Source organism: Meles meles, chromosome 4 (genome assembly GCF_922984935.1).
Source record: "Meles meles chromosome 4, mMelMel3.1 paternal haplotype, whole genome shotgun sequence".
Classification (NCBI taxonomy): domain Eukaryota; kingdom Metazoa; phylum Chordata; class Mammalia; order Carnivora; family Mustelidae; genus Meles; species Meles meles.
In genome coordinates, this window is record NC_060069.1 from 149,108,356 (window position 1) to 149,129,078 (window position 20,723).

Here is a 20,723-nt window from a genome sequence, read left to right on the forward strand (position 1 = left end):
AGTACCAGCTGTGTCCTTTCTAGAAGTTGATACTTATATATGTTCATATATATACTTGAATTTTATTCATATGAGACTACTCTAAATAAACTATTGTTATTACTTGCCACTTACATTTTAGAACTTTCTAATCAGAATATATAGTATAAATTACTTTCTATTTTAAAGCTACACAACTAAATTAAGAACAAAAAGAAAAATATCCCATACTATTGTAATTTAACTATTGCCCCTAGTAGTGGACACTGATGTTTTTTCCCAAATTTTGCCCTTACAAATAAAGTTGCAATAAATGTTTGTGAGCAAGGTATTATTCTGCATATGCGCAAATAAAATACTATTTAGGCTAGATTCCTAGAAGTAGAAATTACAAGAGCAAAGGATATGTATATATTATATTTTGGTAATTTCAAATTGCTTTCCTAAAAAGCATAATCAATTTATACTGTCACCAAAACAAGTGTGACTGCACACTTAATGGATCTTCTTAATTTCTAGCAAGATGACAGATAAAATGTGCTTCTTTTAATTTGTATTTCTATCATTATTACTATGGCAAATCCTTTCATATTTCACATTTCACAAATGAAATGACCATTGACTATTTGACTATTTAATATATGAATTACCTATTACAGTCCTTGATACATTTTTTAATTTGGATGGTTTTATTGATTAATAGAAGCTATTTGTATATTATGGATATTAAATTTTTGTTAATTTATAAATGTTTTTTCCCATTTTGTCACTTGTCCTTTAACCTTTGTTTACTGCACTTTTGTCATACAGAAGTTTTAATTTTCTAAAACTTTTTAATTATGGGTAAAATACACATTAATTTACCAAATTTTTACCAAATTAACTATTTTAAGTGTAAGCTCAGTAGTGTGAAGTACATTCACAATGCTGTGCAACCAATCTCTGGAAGACTTTTCAGTTCACAAAATTGGTATCTGCTAAATTTTCAACTAAATTTTCACTAAACAAGAACTCCCCACTTCCCCTCTCCTTAGTTCCTGGCAACCACAATTTCACCTGCTGTCTCTATGAATTTGACTACTCTAGGTATCTCACATAAAAGGAATCATATAATATGTCAGTTAGGCCTGGTTTACTCCACTTAGCATAGATGCCCTCACGGTTTATCCACGTTATAAGATGTGTCAGAATTTCCTTCCTTTTAAAGGCTGAATAATATACCGTTGTTTGTATGTACCACATTTTTTGTTTATCCATTCATCGGTTGATGGGTACTTATGTTGCTGGAAGTTTTCATTTTTACAAAAATATCTATCACTTGTTTTACAGATTCTGGGTTTTTGTGCTTTGCTTAAGATCTTCCCCATAAGATTACACAGAGTCTCTTATTTTCCCTTGAAACTTTTATATAGATCTGTTCTTTACATTTAGCTCTCATCTGGACTTCATCTTTGTGTTTAACATAAGAGAGGGGCACCTCGCTATTTTTTTCAAACATATCCAGTTTTCCTAACATCATGTATTATTGACTCACACCTCTAATTTGAAAGGCCATCTGCATCAAAAACTAAATCCTCATATCTGTGTGGATTAGTTTCTGGACTCTATTATCTTGATTATCTTGATCCAATGACTTACCTATTCACCAATTTAATACTACTTAATTATTATATCGGTAGGGCAAGTCCTTTTCACTTTTTCAGAAATTTCCTACCATTTTTTCCCCCTATCAATTCTTGAGCATTTTATCTTCAAAGGCAGTTTGTCAAGTTTTTCAAAAAATATTGCTGGAATTTTTATTGAGATTGCACTGCAATTAGAGATTGATACAACCATTTTTACAATTTATCTTCCCACCTTCTTTTGTAATCTTTACTAAAGTTTTATATTGTATTTTTTTTGTAAATTTATTTCTAGGTACAGTTTTGTTGTCATTGTGAATAGACTCTCGTTTTTCCTATGCCATTTTTAATTACTACTGAATAGAATAGTTTTTGATTTTTCTGTCAAGTATAAACCCATCATTAGTAATTAGTTCTAATACTTCTCTAGTTAATTCCCTATTACTTTTATAATCAGAAAAAATTAAATTATGCTAAATAAAAAAGCCAATATCAAAAGATCATATGCTCTATGATTTCATTTATGTAACTTTCCTAAATGATAAAGAGAAGAACAGACTGCTAGCTGCTGGAGAGGAAAATGGAAAATGAGAGGAAGAGAGGTGGCACTGATTATCAAAGGGTAACACAAGGGATCCTTATAATAAAGCTGTTCTATCTCTTAGGCTGTGGTAGTGGTCCAAGCATGTGAATTACACAGAACACACAAACAAATGAGTACATGTAAACTTAGTCAATGGACTGTATGGATGCCATCTTCCTGGCTGTAAAATTGTATTATACAATTGTAAAATTGTATTAAAGTTATGCAAAATCGAACCACTGAGGGAAACTGAATGAATGGTATATAGAATCTCTTTATATCATTTCTTTCGACTGCATGTAAATCTATAACTACTTCAAAATAATAAGTTTAAAACATTTTTAAATACGAAAAAATATAAATTTAGTTTATAATTCTACTGTATCAGAACATATACATATCATTTCAGAATTCCTGATAAATATGAAAATTCAAAATGCCGCTTGGTAACTTTTTTTTTTTTTTTTTTAGATTTTATTTATTTATCCGACAGAGAGAAATCACAACTAGGCAGAGAGGCAGGCAGAGAGAGAGGAGGAAGCAGGCTCCCCACCGAGCAGAGAGCCCGACACGGGACCCGATCCCAGGACCCCGAGATCATGACCCAAGCCGAAGGCAGAGGGTTAACCCACCGAGCCACCCAGACGCCCCTGGCTTGGTAACTTTTAACTAAGTGTTTGAGTGTTCAGCTTCTCTAATATGACCAACTCTAGATCTCTAGTATGTCCAACGCCATAATCTATTTCTTTGTCTTAAGAATACATTTATTGCATTTCTACAGTATTTTTTCAATAGGATGATCCTTATTTAAGAGAACAGTAAGTAACTTTTCCTATCACTTCCAAATAGCAAATAAAGTAACAGAAGAAGGATATTAGGGAGGGGAAAAAGAAAGATTTCTACCAAAAAGATTTCTGGGGAAAAGAGAAGAAGTTAACAAAATGCTTTTTAAACCAAGTATAAAATTCTATAACAAAACATTATAAAGTTAAAAATATTTAAAATAAGGTGTGTCCTAACCCTAAAACTGAAATTCTTTTAAAGTCTTTAATTCTCAGGGTGCCTCGGTGGCTCAGTGGTGGCGGGGCGGCGGGGGGAGGGCCACCTGAGTGGCTCAGCTGGTTAATCCTCTGCCTTCTGCTCAGGTCATGATCCCAGAGTCCTCGGATCAAGCTCCACATCAGGTCCCCTGCTCAGCATGGAGTCTGCTTCTCCCTCTCCCTCTGTGCATGCTCGCTCTCTCTCTCTATCTCTCTCTCCCCCCTCAAATAAACAAATAAAATCTTTTAAGAGTCTTTAACTCTCATTTTCTTTCATTTAATTTCATTTCTTAAATCTTGTTTCCTTGATTGATTAGAGATTATTCATTAGTTGAGGTTGCCAAAATAACAAAATACAACAAACTACAAAGTACAAACATTTTAAGTAAGAATACCCTTCTTTTCTCCTGTAATGCCGTTTTACTTCATCAGATGAAACACTTCGGGAAAGGATCAACTTAGCAATAATGAGAGACCAAAGGGTGCCATTTTCCATGGATCTAAAAAAGAAAAAGGAAAAAATCCATTTTCATAGTGTTTAAGATTTTTAAAGACTGTTTGCCTGATTCCTTTACAGAATTAAGTAAATTACCTCGTGAGGGTATCAATTCACATAGGGCTTTTGCCCCAAAACAATGGTCATTACTGAATGGACTGGGAGACTTAGGCTTCCAACACTCCTTTACAACTGGTACGGCGCTCTCATCCCAAAGCCCTTTGAATCCCAATAGAGGAGATTAGGCTTGAGGACCATAGTCTGTAGCTAGGGAAAGGACATATTCCACAGGACACCAAGGCTGGTTAATGCTGAAGAACCAAGGTATTAATATCAGCCAGCAAATGTTCTTAGTGTCAAGTACATGGGCTGAGATTGCAGAGAAAGATGTGCTCAGCCTGGGACTCCTGAAACTATAGAGCATACTCAAAACCGTATTGGCTAGTGAAAAACAAAGAGAAGCAATTCAACACAGTAATTTCAACAGGCTAAATACTAACTACTAAAACCGATATGATTACTGTCATACCCACTTCCTCAACTAGGTGAGAGGGTTTTGTGGTTATAATTTTTTTAAAATATTTTGTTTATTTAAAAGAGACATAGTGAGAGCATGAGCAGGAAGGAGGGGAGAAGCAGACTCACTGCTAAGCAGGGAGCCTGATGTGAAGCTCGATCCCAGGACCCTAGGATAATGACCTGAGCTGAAGGCAGATGCTTAACCCACTAAGCCACCCAGGTCCCCCGCGGTTATAATCTTAAGACACATCTTGGGGGTACCTGGGTAGCTCAGTGGGTTAAAGCCTCTTCCTGCAGCTTGGGTTACGATCCCAGGATCCTGGGATCAAGCCCCGCATCAGGCTCTCTGCTCAGGAGGGAGCCCGCTTCCCCTCCTCTCTCTGTCTGCCTCTCTGCCTACTTGTGATCTCTGTCAAATAAATAAATAAAATCTTAAAAAAAAAAAAAAAAAAGACACATCTGTAACAATATGCAAAGTAAAAGCTTAGATTTGAGAGTAGTGGAAGGATGGATCACAGATCCAAAACAACTTCTACAAGGCTTCTATTTCCTTCATTGTCATCTGTCCCATTTTTTAATGTATTTATGGATTTAAGAACAAAGCAAAGTTCAAATATCTCTATGAGTACATCGAGTACTTGAATCCACAAAGTATTTATTATTAAGAATTGGGTTTATGGGGCGCCTGGGTGGCTCAGTGGGTTAAAGCCTCTGCCTTCGGCTCAGGTCATGATCTCAGGGGCCCCATCGGGCTCTCTGCTCAGCAGGGAGCCTGCTTCCTCCTCTCTCTCTGCCTGCCTGTCTGCCTGCTTGTGATCTCTGTCTGTCAAATAAATAAATAAAATCTTTAAAAAAAAAAATTGGGTTTATTTTAGGGGCACCTGGGTGTTTTAGTTGGTAAAGTGCCTGTCTTTGTTCGGCTCAGGTCATGATCCTGGGACCCCAGGATCTAGCCCGGAGTCAGGCTCTCTGCTCAGCAGGGAGTCTGCTTCTCCCTCTCCCTCAGTCCCTCCCCCTGCTTGTGCTTTCTCTCTGTGTCTCAAATATATAAATAAAATCTTTAAAAAAAAAAGAACTGGTTTAATTTAGATCAATTCTCTGACTGAAGGATTAGCATGAAGTGAGCTTACATTTTACAGAAACAAAGCCAAAAATGAGTAAAATAATCATATAAAAATGGAAGTTGAAAGGAATTCTTACCTGTTAAATAACAGCTGTAAAAGGCCAGAAGTATTACCAAGTCCACATAAGTTATCATATGTAATATTCATCTTTTGAAGCATTTCACAAAATCCAGTTAGAAAAACAGGTGGATTGTCTAATTCCTCATACCACTGCAGTGAATAGAGCAGTTCTGCAACTATAGAATGGACGACACATCAAGAGTGTTCTGTGAAGAGGCCTTTGATCATTTTTCACTTCTCTGTCCCATTCTCTAATACTGCTATGTCCATCAGTCTATAAACTGATTCTCAAATCTGCTTTGAGATGTCTTATGATAATGATTTCTGAGAATATTCGATACAAAATATGAGTCTCCTCTCAAATCTTACTTGGTCCCTTTTCTGATTAGTTAAAAATGCGACAAGCCTAAGTTACCAGAAACACTGGAAGAATCTTCCTACTATTTTTGCCACAAGTGTTAACAAGTTATTTACAGGAAAAAACAACTAAGGAAACCAACACCTGAAATGAGAAGGTCAAGCCAATGTTAAGAAATGGAAAATACCCATGATATGGTAAATAGGGTGGGGATCTCCGAGACAGACCGACTGGTCTGAATTCAAATGAGTTGTACATATAGTTATCAATTAGAGTATGAAAATCTGCCACAGGGAGTGCTGTGAGAATTCAATGACCAGTACCTATCACAAAACCTAGCATATCATAGTAGATTTTAATACATAATTAGTCACAACTCTCTCTTGTAAAGCCCCATATAGATTTTGGAGTCAGAAGACTTGAGAACTAGTTCAAAATCTAATCCTCTCCCTTACAAGCTAAGTAACTTTAATCAACTCAAGATAAGAAAACAACAAGGTATGGGCGCCTGAGTGGCTCAGTGGGTTAAAGCCTCTGCCTTTGGCTCAGATCATGATCCCAGGGTCTTGGGATCAAGCCCTACACTGGGCTCTCTGCTCTGTGGGGAGCCTGCTTCCTTCTCTCTGCCTGCCTCTCTGCCTACTTGTGATCTCTGTCATCAAATAAATAAATAAAATCTTTAAAAAAAGAAAAGAAAAGAAAACAACAAGGTGAGAAAAACAATAGTAATAATATCTGATAGGGTTGATAAGGAGATTAAATACATAATGTTGTCAGTTTGTCATTAGTAACACAGTTAACAAGAACAAGTATTAGAAAGATCATTACTCCAATTTCCAGTTCTGTTTTTATATAGATTCACTCTGTGGGCAATGGAAACTGCACTAAACTCCTCGCCCTTAAGTGCCTGTGGAGCAGCTTTCTTCCCCAGGACATAGGTTCTCTTTTACTAGCAACCACGCTACAGCTGAAGGCTTACAAACAAGACAGAAATTATGCAAATCCTCTGTACCTTTAATACCATTTTATATAGGTCACATTGCTTCCTACAATTCTACACCATTTCCTGGAATGGAGGAATTTTTTGAAGTCCAAAACCCCTTGGAATTCAACATTTGAACCTCTATTTGCCAGGAAAAAAAAAATGTACATGTGTGTGTAGTGTGTATGTGTATATATATACACACATATCCCTATGAACCCAAAGACAGAGTCGTTCAAAAACCGAAAATTCAGAATCCTTGATGAAATACTAGACTCACTTAACCACTTTCTTTAAGGATATATGCCATAGGATCTACCTGTCTTACCAGATTCAGTAACTGATACTATACCAAATTCTGCTCTACAGCTAACAAGATTATAGCAAGATTTCAGTATGTTACCACCCAATTTGCAATTTATCATTCATCACTCAAGTAACCTCAAGTTTTTAATCATTAAAACAGCTAATAGGGGGCGCCTGGGTGGCTCAGTGGGTTAAGCCACTGCCTTCAGCTCAGGTCATGATCTCAGGGTCCTAGGATCGAGTCCCACATCGGGCTCTCTGCTCAACGGAGAGCCTGCTTCCCTTCCTCTCTCTCTACCTGCCTCTCTTGTGATTTCTCTCTGTCAAATAAATAAATAAAATCTTTAAAAAAAAAAAAACAGCTAATAGGAATGGAAGATTATTATCTAAATTGCAGGTTAATCAAAATTCTTTCAAAATTATAATTATTTCAAAACATTTCTATTATATCTGAATGCTCATATATACTTACTTATTTTCTCAAGCTCATTATTTTCTAGGACTATTTCCTTTTTCAGTGCAACTAATACCATTTTGCTCAATAATGCTGAAGTACACAAATGGCTGGGAAGTTTCTTTGTATCTTGTTCTTTAAAATCTGTTTTGAAACACTCATAATTCAAACTCAATCTTCCTTCTAAAAGAGGTCTATGCAACCACTGTAAAAAGAATACATTAAATTATATACAAAATCATTAGATATTCTAAATTATTTGCTACCTATACAATTAAGACAGGAAACAAAAATGAAATTATTAGAGTATCTTCAAAATGTTATTAGAATAACTTCAAAAGTGAAGTTATTACTAGTTTATTAGCAAAATCACAGAAACCTACAAGTTTGGGTTTTACTTTAGGAAATTATCAACATGTGTATTTAAGACTCCTTCAATTCACCTGTACCACAGCAACTGCCACTGTCTTACAAACAACAAACAATAGCATTCAGAAATGTAAAGGCAAAGCAATAAACTCATTTCACATCCCCCCCCCAAAAAGACAGTCATTTTGTTTACTTTTTCTTTCCCCCAGAATAAAATAAAAATGTTCAAGCCTGCACAAAATCCAAACTTCAGAATAAGACAAGCACAGTCCAATCTTAAGCATACCTGCATAGGAAGAGACTGTCTCATCTTTTCCCATTCACTGTTGCTTGGCATTACACTTCCAATATATACTCCCAGAAGATTAGTATCCTCACTTTCTAAAAGTGTATTTAGCAAGTCATCAACAGCAGACAAGAGGACCTGAAGACTGAAAATAATGCAAACAACATAGCTATTATGGTTATGCTATGACTAACTTGAACACCCTGGTACACATTAAATACCCTGTGGCAGGTTAACAGCTTACCTGAATGAAAGCCTAGTAAAAAATGAAGCTAAGCAACTCCTCTACCCTATATCCAACATACACACAGCAAAATGTGGATTTAATCCATTATTTATGATTTGAAGTTGAGTGCTGCTTCTACCTCAGAAAGAAGGGAACTTGACTTATTTCATATCAGATATTTCTGAAATACAGATATCTTACTGTATGAACAAAACCATGATGTTCAGAAAAATATATGACCCAACCCTAACAGCCTCTGGAAGCATTCTCTTGGTTTTTCACTTTTACATATGGATTTAGGCATGAGGTGTGAAATATATTTGCAATTCAACAGTGGCTATAAGGCGCCCCAAAATAATGAAGAATAATCACTATGTGTGATGGCCATAAGAGATCATTGTTATAATCCACACCAGCCCACAAGAAACAGGATGGCACCACCATCACATCACTGAGCATAAATCTGGAGTCCAGCAGATATTCTAAGACAAATCACTCTTCAACTAAGGGAGTTTAAATGAATGACCATTAAAACAAATTCCTTTTGGAAAAATCTTTTTGTCTGGATCTTCTCTTAGAGTCCTATAGATTTTTTTTTTTTTTAAGATTTTATTTATTTATTTGCCAGAGAGACACAGCAAGAGAGGGAACACAAGCAAGGGGAGTGTGAAAGGGAGAAGCAGGCTTCCTGCTGAGCAGGGAGCCCGATGCAGGGCTCGATCGTGGGACCCTGGGATCATGATCTGAGCTGAAGGCAGATGCTCAACCAACTGAGCCACCCAGGCACCCAAGTCCTATAGATTTCTTACATAGCAAATTATTTTTCATATTCATTCATATTAATCATGGGCTCTTATTTCAAGACAGTGATCAGGCATTAAAGAGAGAGCAAATGAGCACAAAAGACATTAATTACCTTTTGATATCCAAAGATGAAGACTGAACTTGGTTCTTCAGCCACAGAGCAGACAAACATAGGAAGGTACTCTGTTTATACGTATTGCCAGTTTGGTGGATCAATAAATTCACACCAGAGAGCCAAGTATTTTTCAGTTTACAGACAAGAAAGTCTAAAATCAAGATGTCAACAGTAATTTGTAATCCCTGTGAAGCAACTATCGTCAGTACAAAATGTCTGAAATAACTCAATGCAGACTTGAGATTTTTAAGATACTGCTAAAAAAGGAAAACATAAAATTTTGCCAAAACAAAATAATTATGTCATAAATTTGCAATAATACAAGGTAGCTCATGCCATGTAAATACAAGTTAAGATTTTTAAAGTTAGCTTTCTTCCTCTCTGAACTTATTTACAAGACCACTCTTCTTTCGGAGATGTGAAAATATTACACCTTTTCCAAATAGAGAAGTTAGTATAAAAGAAAGGGTGTGGGAGGAGGGCTAACAATAGTAGTATTTTTTAACACTCCTTTCATAAGTAAGTCTCAATTAATATATAAGGCAATATAGTCCTTAAAAAGGCAATTTCAATTTCTTTTTGATATCTACCAATAGTGAGGAAGAGATATTAATACCTCCCCCTTAATGAATGTGGAGTTTGAGACATCAAGAAATTAAGCAACTTGCCAAACCACAGCCACTCAGTAAAGAGGCCAAGATTCTAACTCATCTATCATGGCCCCTTCTAAAACTGTATCTTTGGTATCAAGAAAGAATTTAGACATAATGTCTACATGCATCTTTAACTTGGTTTCTGAAGCTGAAAGTGTTTAAGATTTGTACCCCTTTACTCAAAATGCTTTCAACTTTCAAGTACATTATGATTCAATTAATAAATCCTGGGCACTTACACTATGAAGGGCAGAGCCGGAGATTCCCAACAAAACATTTGAGCAGTAGGCTATTACCTGGCAAATGTGTTTTTTCTTTGCTCTGAGCACATAACTGAAAGAGAGTTAATAATAAGTCTTCAGATGATGGCATTAGCAAGCATCCTTTTGCTGAGCTGAAATAGTTATAGGCCACATCACAGATAAAAGACACTGACAAGTCATTATTTTCAGCTTCTGACAATTCCTTTCCTTTGGATAAAGTTTCATGAAGTTTAACAATAATTCTCTCCACATATACTTCTCCAATCAAGTAATCTAGAGGAAAAAAAGTTCACACAGACAAAAAATTTTTAAAAATATTAACTGTGTTTTTTAATACCTTACTTTGGGTTAATAACCACTTAAATCTTTCTGTGTATTAAAAAGAATGTAGTAGACAAAAGAAATTATACCAACAAATCAATCTGATCTCTCACACATAAAAGCCCTCAAGTAAAACAAATTTTTTAATTAAGAAAAAAGAAAAAAAAGCAATACTCTATAAAATTACTTAACAGCTTTGCTATTAAAAACCTTTAATATAGGGGCGCCTGGGTGGCTCAGTGGATTAAGCCGCTGCCTTCGGCTCGGGTCGCGATCCCAGGGTCTTGGGATCGAGCCCCGCATTGGGCTCTCTGCTCCGCGGGGAGCCTGCTTCCTCCTCTCTCTCTGCCTGCCTCTCTGCCTACTTGTGATCTCTCTCTCTGTCAAATAAATAAATAAATAAATAAATAATCTTAAAAAAAAAAAAAAAAAAACCTTTAATATAAAACTGAAAATATTACAATGACTTCCAAGTCATGCTAGAAAGATTAATAAACATTTAGGGTGCTTAGAAAATTAAAATATCTGAATGAAGTCTTGTTATTTTCAATCAATTACATGCAAACTTGGCAACATGGAACCTCTCCCCAAAAGTGAAAGATTTATTCCTACTAAAAAACAAAAGCCATATTTTTGCCTACCATTTTTAACATGTTGGGATAATACCAAGCTTAGAAGAGCCCATCTTTCTGAGAAGTAAGATTCAGAAGATCCTGAGGATTCCAAGTCCTTACTACAAAGGTGATCCGTCAAGGCTGTCAACTTCTCTCCAAGGATTTCTCCTTTTAGCCAAGGAGTTACTAAAGCATGTTTATCTGAACTAGAACATGCCTAAAACCACAAAATCAAAGCAAAGATTAGAAGGAAGATCAAAAAATATATCTGCCTAAAATATTACTTGTACTATATTACCTCCCTTCATCATCACGGCCCCCACTCTTCCTCAAGTTCTAAAAAGCTGGTATTGTCCCTGTTCCCCACTAGGCCTTGCTTACATACACTTTCATGCTTTACTCATGCTATCTTCCCAACCACAAATATCTCCCCTCTTCTTTACTTATCAAAATCCCATCCATTCTCTCAGAATTGTTACAAAGCCCACCTGCTTTACAAAATCTCCCCCATCCACTCTAGTCCATACTCATCACTGCTTTTCTCTGAATTTCTAAAGCACTTACTGGATTGTATTATTATTTATAATGTTTCATCTGTGTATGTCTTGTTTCCAATGGGATTGTAAGTTCCTTGAGAGTAGAGACTGTCTTAAACTTCTTTGATACCTGCTATCAACACTGCAGATATGTTCAATGAATAATGAATGGATGAACTTTAAAGACAGATTTTAAAATGCTCTATAGTTTAAATTTTTGTTCATTAATTTTACTAAAATTAAAGAACAATTATTATTTAATGGTGGTAAGCTACTTCAATATGAACAATGGGCCTTATTTCCCCTTACTCTCTGCAATAGTAACTGAGGCCAGATATCTAACAGCAACTGGTTTATTTTCATGGAGTGGGGAAGCAAGAGGAAAAAAAAAAAACTGTAAATCCACCCCCAAAAGCATGCTGATCCATGTTTCCAGAGCTTCTTTTGCTTTAGGGCTGACAAGAAAGGAATTTGCAACTTGGTTCATTTCAAAGCAATCTGGAAAAAAAAAAAATCCAAGTGCAGATTGGGTAGTGCCTAAAAAACTGTCAATCCTCTTATTTAAGAAACTTAGGTAACCAGAACTTTTATTTTAGCCCAAGCTTTACCACTATTCTGGCTTTATGACCTTGAATAAATCTCTTAACCAACCTGGGCCTCTTTCCTCAGTTTAGAAATGAAGATTAACCTAGAAAATCTCTAAAGTCCTTTTCCGGTTACAAAATTCAGGTTTGTGTTTAAAGAAGCTGACTTTATAAATCTGATCATAAAGTATAAAGTTGCACAAAAAGAAAAACTAGAGTCTGGATAGCTATAACATTGGCTTTCCTAATACAGTTTACTAAATAAAACTGATCTATTTTATAGAATCCAGGAAGTAAACTTCTAAATGTCTCTCAAGTTAGCAAGACATGAAGTACAATACTTAATGTTTTAACAAATCCACAGAAAGAAACTGACCAGCTTTAAGGGGGTGAAGAGACCAGGTAGTCAGGAAGGGATAGTCTTCCAAATGGATATGAGTATTTGAACTACCTGCCAAGTGCATTCCTAGGTTGGAAATGGTCTTCTCTTATTAAATTACCAACTCCTTTTGCTCTGATTCTAGACTTACCAACTAGTTTTCTGATAATTAGGCTTTTCATATACCCTGCCTTTCGAGAGAGAAGGTACTGGATAAACTAATGCAAATAATGCAAATCTGATAAGTTACATCTCTCATTGAAAAGCAGTAAATTAATATTCTGTATTTATTTTGTAAAAAGAAACTACTGGGGGAAATAGGAAGTCACTATTTAGTGGACATAGAGTTTCAGTTTTCCAAGGTAAATTCTGGAGACTGGTTCACAATACTATGAATATAGTTGACACCACTGAACTGTAAACTCAGAAATAGTTAAGATGGCAAGTTTTATTATGGGGCTTTTACCATAATTAAAATAAAGATAGAGGGGAAAAAAAGAAACCTGTAAATTAAAAAGTTATCTGTATAAAACTTAAAAATAAAAAAAAATGCTAAAATAAAAATATTTTAGGTAACTTAGTCTAAACATTTCTATGGTTGGAAGTATTGTGTCATTACATCTTCATTAGGATAAAATACTTAAGCCATTTCTAAAACTTCTAAACTGCTTAGGTTCCTTGATTTCTTTTCATTATCTTTATCACTAATTTTCTTATTTAGTCAAGTGGCAATCAGACAAAGCCTGCAAGATCTTAATTTACCTGTATAGTATTCCAAAGTGGAACAAACTCAATTTCCTGAGGTATTCTAGCCAAAGCTAAAACCACTCAATCCATGTCTATAGAAGAAAGTGTAAGCTGAGTAAGGGTAAAATCTGTAGTCTTAATTTAAAGGTAATCAAATGTTTAACTCTCCCTTTGTTATCTCTTAGGAGAGAAACACTGGATTTTCCAGAGCCTAGTCCCTCTTTGCGGATACTCCTAACCAGAAAAATAATACAACAGAAAGGCAAACAACAAAAGCTTTCTCAATAGTGGGAAGAAAGAAGGAAGTTCTCTAACAGCATGTGAATATGACTGGTTTTAATTTTCCTATACCCATAAATACAAAAAAAGGAGGAAAAAAAATCCCTAAGATACCTTTTCGATGACCTGAAGAATAGAATTCCATTTCAGATCCCCCTGAAAGAGGAGAGAGAAATAATCTGCTAGAAGGAATGAAGTCACCATGTAATCACTACAAAATTAAAAACTTTTTTAGCAACTTCAACTTTAAAAAGTAGACTAAAAACCTCTGCCTTTTATTACCAAGCCTTCATCAACTTACCATACTTACTGAACACACCAGTCTCACACACTCCCCATCACAATCAAGAATGTATTGCTTGTGCTTGCTTTGGCAGCACATATACTAAAATTGGAAAGAATATATTGCTCTTCTTTAAATAGATATTCACACCCAAGAAACCACCCAAGAATAACCTCCATGTGGGTCTCATTCTACTTATCTATAATTATTGTGGCAATATAAACCATTACAGTTTAAAAAGATAGACAGGGGCGCCTGGGTGGCTCAGTGAGTTGAACCCTCTGCCTTCGGCTCAGGTCATGGTCTCAGGGTCCTAGGATCGAGTCCCGCATCGGGCTCTCTGCTCAGCAGGAAGCCTGCTTCCTCCTCTCTCTCTGCCTGCCTCTCTGCCTACCTGTGATCTGTATGTCAAATAATAAAATCTTAAAAAAAAAAAAAATAGAGATAGACAACAACAATACCTCAATGAGATCATCCAAGATATATTTTCTTTCCATATTATTGTCACAGCAACGGAGGGCACTGTACAAAATGTCCACCAAGAAACCAGCATCCTTCCTTGAATCTTCATTTAGCCAACCAATCAGTTTCTGGTATAAAAACTGCACTGCAGTATTTTTTTGTGCTAGTCTGGCTATTTCAAGAGGTTTGGCTTTGACAGTACTCTGTTTTTCATCACCTAAAAGCATTTTAAATACTTGGGTTGAAGAGAAAGAGCTGAGCAGAGTAGAAAGGAACCTTAGATGTTGCTCCGACTTTTGCTCATTGACATAATTAAAACTCATCATTGCTAGTTTACAGACCAAGTCTTCCAAAGGTTTCTTCCTTAGTGGCGATATAAGCTCTGAACAATTATGAGTGAGAGAAGGTTCAGTCATTAATTCAGAGCCTTCACTGTTCTCACCTTCCGAGGAAACACATTTTTCATTCTCCTTATTACTTTCAGGCAGCTCATCAGCAAATCTAACCTTACCAACTTTTTTTTTATTCAACTTCAGCGAGCTCTTTGGCTTCTGAAGGACCTGTAGCAGGTTAGATACACCTGACACTGATTTCACATCAGCTTCTGGCTCATTGATTTTCTCCACACAGATCTCTGACAGTCTTTCCCAAAAATTTAGCAGCACTTTGTCCAAACCGTGAGCTTTTTTATCATCTTTTTCCACATCTGCTTTGGCTTCCCAGGAACTTAAAGTTTCTGCTAAATGGTTAAACAGCTGCTCATCTTGCAATCTTGTGTCTTTGAGAACTGCATCAATAAAAGGAATCAACTAAAAGAGAAGGTAGAAATGGAAAAGTTCCATTTTCAGGAGAAATAAAATTTAAACAAGGTATTTGTAAAAAAAAATAAATGAAATGAAATAAACAAGGGCGGGGAGGCCCTTAAGCTGCCAACTCTTGATTTTGGCACAGGTCATGATCTCAGGGTCTAGAGATCAAGTCCGGAGTCAGGCTCTGAGCTGGGCATGGAGCCTGCTTAAGATTCTCTCTATACCTTTCCCTCTGCCCCTCTTTTCGTTTGCTTGCTTGCTTGCTCTCTCTCTCTCAAAATTAAAAAAAAAAAAAAAGAAAGAAAGAAAAGGAAAGGAAAAAAATGAAAAAAACAAGGTATTTATAAAACACTATAAAATTCCATATTTAATAACTGAAAAATATTGATTTTTTTCCCCCTCAAAACTCTGAAGAGTCAACTTGAAGGTCATTTTCATATCATACAAAGAGGTTAAAGATTTCACTGCATTCCCCCTAAATTATTCTTTTTATGATATAATTAACCAAGATTATTGGTCATTAACAAATAATACAGTTTTTTTCGCATTTTCTGAACTTCTTCAAGTTTTTTACTTTTTTCTAAATCAATATGAAAGACATATAGGACCCAACAGAATTCAGAACCCTTTTTCTTAAATTACTAAGGGTAGTTAAGTGAGATATCAACCAGGATCTATGCTTATGTAATTTCATTAATTTCCTAACATAAGGAACCATATTCCAGAACTTGCTTTCATCACTGGTTCTAAAAGCCAAGTACAATTTTTCACAAAAGGAGTTAAATATTTTATAAGTAACAAATTATTGTATAATTTGCATATAATATAAAAAACCACAAATAACAACTTTGTAATTATGTTTTGTGTTACAACTCTACAAAACAGGGATTGCACATCCAGAGACTAATTAGTACTCAGAAATTATGGTATTATTTGGCAACCAACAACATAGAATTTTTATTTAGCTGGTCAGAAATACACATTACTTAATATGTAAATTACAAAAATGAAATCTATATGAAGACTAATTAATAAAATGACAAGATACAATGAGCTTAATTTTATAAGTCAATGTGCAAAGGCACTGATGATTTTTACATTTGTAAGTACCTGGTCATTGACGAGCATCTCTTCAATTTCCTCTTCACCTAAGTTTTGTTGCATTATGAAACGTAAGCATTCAAAAAAAGCTGATATTACTGCTGAGCATTCTGAAAAGCTGGTCTTTATTCTTTCTGTTGATAGCCTAAGAAATAATAAATAACTATGGCTTATTCTCTCACAAAAAAGAAAATAAGCAACTCAGAAACACCAAAATAAAGACACAGATCATACCAAAAGAAGAGAATTTTTTACAGTAAAATTCTTAAAATGAAAACTAAGAACAATAGGAACTTGAAGTGTGAAAAAAGCACAATTTCAAATATGTCAACAAAAGAGAATACACAATTATTTTCTATTCAGGAACAAATCCATCTCCATATTTTAAAGACAGGACTTAAATAAAGATAATAATGTAGTAAAAAATAATTTTGTAATCATTAAAAAAAACTGAGTATCTTTTATTAGATAAACTGAGTATCTTTTATTAAGTTCAACAAGTACATTGAAATTTTTTTTTAATTATGACTTTAAATAGCTATCATATTTAAGTTTATGGAAGTTACAAACTCTTCAGAGGTTCATTTTTTCCACTTGCGCATTTGCATTTATCAACATACCAAAAAATGACATTTTAAAAATGGTCTATGTCCATCTAAGGTCTTACAATATTCATTGCACTTTCTACTGTGTATTACCACTGAAGCCTTGAAAGTACCTAAGAAAAGCATTCCAATTGTAATTCTCTGAAAACTTTAGAAGTGTTTAATGAATAGCAAAACAATATGGAGAAATTTAAATAAGACAATAATGAGTATGTCATCCTATCCATGTATGCAAACAAGAAAAATCTCTTGCTTTAACGATCAAGAAATTTAAACTCCTGGGGCGCCTGGGTGGCTCAGTGGGTTAAGCCGCTGCCTTCGGCTCGGGTCATGATCTCGGGGTCCTGGGATCGAGTCCCGCTTCGGGCTCTCTGCTCGGCAGGGAGCCTGCTTCCCTCTCTCTCTCTCTCTCTCTGCCTGCCTCTCTGCCTACTTGTGATCTCTCTCTCTCTCGCTGTCAAATAAATAAATAAAATCTTTAAAAAAAAAAAAAGAAAAAAAGAAATTTAAACTCCTTACCCTGCAACAACAGAGGTGAGAAAATTTTTGAAGAAATCCAACTTTGGATCTGTAATGGTCTGAGGGAGTTTGCTGATAAACGGCAAAAGATAAGGATATATGACAGTAGCCAGACCCCGACCACCCTCACGGATCACAGCTGACAGCTTCGGAAACACACTTTTTTTTGCATTTACATGAAGCCAACAGTCCTAACAAAGGAAAGATTATAATAATAATTAGAGATCATAGAATACTTTTCCCAATTAGGAGACATATAGGCTCTCAGAAGTATTAATCATGTATTCTACTTAGGCTAAAATCTCTCAACACTAAAACTAAATTTAAACTAAAACTCAGAAACTTTAATAAATTTATTACATATAGAAATCATATACCCCACATGCTTAGGACATAACTGATCAGAAATAATTAACTTAAAAGACTTCTATAAAAGCTGTTCTATAAAACGGGCAGCAGTATTCAATCTTAAATATAAGATTCAGATATACTGACTTGACTGGACCACATTAGGTTTAAAGAATAATTGATACTGGCTAAACAAAAAAAGTACAATAAAAACTCAATGCCATTTTATAGTCAGTTTAAGATTTATACCAAGTTTCAGATTAAGTATTTTATTTCTAAGAAAGCATTTTTTTCCCAGTAAGTTTTAGATAGTATAATTTGATAGGCTCTCTCTCACACATACCTAAGGCTTCTAAAATACAAACTTCTAAGACAACAAATATTCCAGGATGTATTAAATGTACCTCTTTTACACACCTCAATAGTTGTAAGTGTATAAAGTACAGCTTCCCAGAGAGCTGGACACACAATGGGGTCACTGTCATCAATGCTAAGTAGAACAGATGGGCTCACTTTAGATGCTTCCTCTTTCATCAACTGTGGAATACGCTGGCACAAAGCAGAAACTAACTCAAAATAAGCTGAGCGGATCTAAAACAAAAAAATGAAAAGCTGGATTAAATTAAAGCCTAACAGACCTACAATGAAATTTTTTACTTAATAGCTGATAGTTTATTCATACTAACCCTCTCATTAATAAAACTAAAAAGACTACAAAAAACATTTTAAAGTCTTCTGTAGAGTATGGGGGTTGAAAAGACATTAGAAATTACCACATAAAAGGGAAGGCAGAAAGAATTCAACCTTCTATTTCTTTGGCTGAAGCAAACACAGATCCTCTCCAGTGGCTGAGGCCTTCAGCTGGGGCCTCATATTATTCCTACTGATGCACAAGGCTACGAGGCTGCACAAAGTTAAATATATCCAAACAAACAAAAACTAAAAAACCATGAGCTACTATCAGCAGAAACAAAAGATGACACAGAGATCTGAGAATTCTTAGATCTTAGAATTATGTTACAAATTCTTTATCAACAATTTTTATTATATTTAAAGAAACAAAGGTTTAAAGAAATCTGAAAGGAAAAAGGATCTCAGAAAAAGCACAGCAAATGTGAAAAAGAATGAAGCACAATTTCTTTTTTTTTTTTTTAAGATTTTATTTATTTATTTGACAGAGAGAGAGATCACAAGTAGGCAGAGAGGCAGGCAGAGAGAGAGGAGGAAGCAGGCTCCCCGCGGAGCAGAGAGCCTGATGCGGGGCTCGATCCCAGGACCCTGAGATCATGACCCGAGCCGAAGGCAGCGGCTTAATCCACTGAGCCACCCAGGCGCCCCGAAGCACAATTTCTAAACTAGAAATAAATAGGGAGAAAGAAATATAGATACATGATAGATAGATTAGAACTCAATTCACAGTTTAAGAACAGATAATGACAAATAAAGAGCTAAAGAAATTATCTACCAAGTAGCATGGAAAGAGAAAAAAGATGAAAAACAGCAAGGACAACATAAGACACAGAGAATAAAGAAGGTTTAATATATATTAAATCAGAATCCCAAAGCGAGAGGAGAGAATGAAGCAATGGAAATATCTGAAGAGGTTAATAGCTGAGCATTCTGTAGAGCCAATGAAATACACCAATGTACAACTCAAGAAACCCAAAAAGTCCCAAGCAGGATGCAGGATACACAAAAAAAAGCCACAACAAGACACATAATGGTGCAACTACAAAAAAACAAAAGCAAAAACAAAAACAAAACAAAGAGTAAACCTTAAAAGTGGCCAGAGGAAAAAGACAAGCTACCTTCAAAGGAAGGACTGTAAGACTGACATCTAACTTCAATAGAAACAATATTAAGTCAGAATACAGTGGAATATCTTCAACAAAAAACAATTGCCTGTATTTAATCCTGTACCCAGTAAAAATTTATGTCAGTGAGAGTGAAGGGGTGTCTAGCTGGTTCAGTTGGTAAAGCATAAGACTCTTGATCTTGGGGTTGTAGGTTTGAACCCCACATTTCGTGGAGATTACTTGAAAAAATAAAACCTTAAAAAAAATGAAAGTGAAATAAAAACATCTGATAGAGGAAAGAAAAAGACTTCATCATTGGCAGACTAATATAAGACAAGTTCTTGTGTTCTACATACGTGTTCTACATACAAGGCAGATGATCCCAGATGGAAGGTAAGAGATGAAAAAGGGAATAAAGAGCAAACAAAGCAACAAATATGTAGGTAAATCTAAATGAAGATTCAAAGTATAATAATAATATTTTCCAGGATTAGAAAAATACACATACATATATGCTTAACACCATAAAGTACTTTATTTCTGCATATTTTATATAAAATATTACCAAATCAATGTTAGCAGTGTATTTAAAAAGATAAATATACAGCATGACTAAGTTTATCTCTTAAATGCTAGGCTAGAATATTATATGATCATTTAAACATATCAGAAAAAGCAATCAAGGAAATTTGATCATTAATTTATGACAGAACTACTCAGCAAATTAAGAATAAAAAGGAAATTTTAAACCTTACAAAACCTAGAGAAAGCATCATACTCAAAATATTAAGAGAATACAACTATTTCATTAAAGTTAGAAACAAGAAAAGCATGCCAGCTATCAACACTTCTATTCAACTAGAGGACCTAATTAATACAAAGAGACAAAGGAAAAAAAAGAATTGGAAAGTAACCCAAATAAGTAACTATAGTCATAGCAAAATAACAGGCTATGAAAAATATTCAAAAAGATCTAAACACTGGCTATTAGAACTAACAAGAGTTTGAGAGAGTTGCTGAATATAAAATTAACATACAAAAGTATAAAATACCTAGATCAGTACAAACAAAATACAAAAATGTAATAAAAATGTAATAAAA

The 20,723-nt window shown here is 35.0% G+C and overlaps 1 protein-coding gene across 2 annotated transcripts in view; it reads right to left on the reverse strand.

The window, feature by feature from the left end:
- The window catches only part of LTN1 (listerin E3 ubiquitin protein ligase 1), a 69,462-nt gene that overhangs the window by 31,793 nt on the left and 16,946 nt on the right, over positions 1 to 20,723 (reverse strand). For both annotated transcript variants that reach the window (XM_046002758.1, XM_046002757.1), the window contains exons 7-18: positions 18,244 to 18,417; positions 17,479 to 17,669; positions 16,364 to 16,499; positions 14,444 to 15,253; positions 13,814 to 13,855; positions 11,202 to 11,391; positions 10,273 to 10,512; positions 9,321 to 9,474; positions 8,179 to 8,323; positions 7,542 to 7,728; positions 5,440 to 5,599; positions 3,620 to 3,724 (exon numbers count right to left, since the gene is read on the reverse strand). In XM_046002758.1, coding sequence (XP_045858714.1) covers positions 3,620 to 3,724; positions 5,440 to 5,599; positions 7,542 to 7,728; positions 8,179 to 8,323; positions 9,321 to 9,474; positions 10,273 to 10,512; positions 11,202 to 11,391; positions 13,814 to 13,855; positions 14,444 to 15,253; positions 16,364 to 16,499; positions 17,479 to 17,669; positions 18,244 to 18,417 — 2,534 coding nt within the window. The remainder of the gene's footprint in view (positions 1 to 3,619; positions 3,725 to 5,439; positions 5,600 to 7,541; positions 7,729 to 8,178; positions 8,324 to 9,320; positions 9,475 to 10,272; positions 10,513 to 11,201; positions 11,392 to 13,813; positions 13,856 to 14,443; positions 15,254 to 16,363; positions 16,500 to 17,478; positions 17,670 to 18,243; positions 18,418 to 20,723) is intronic.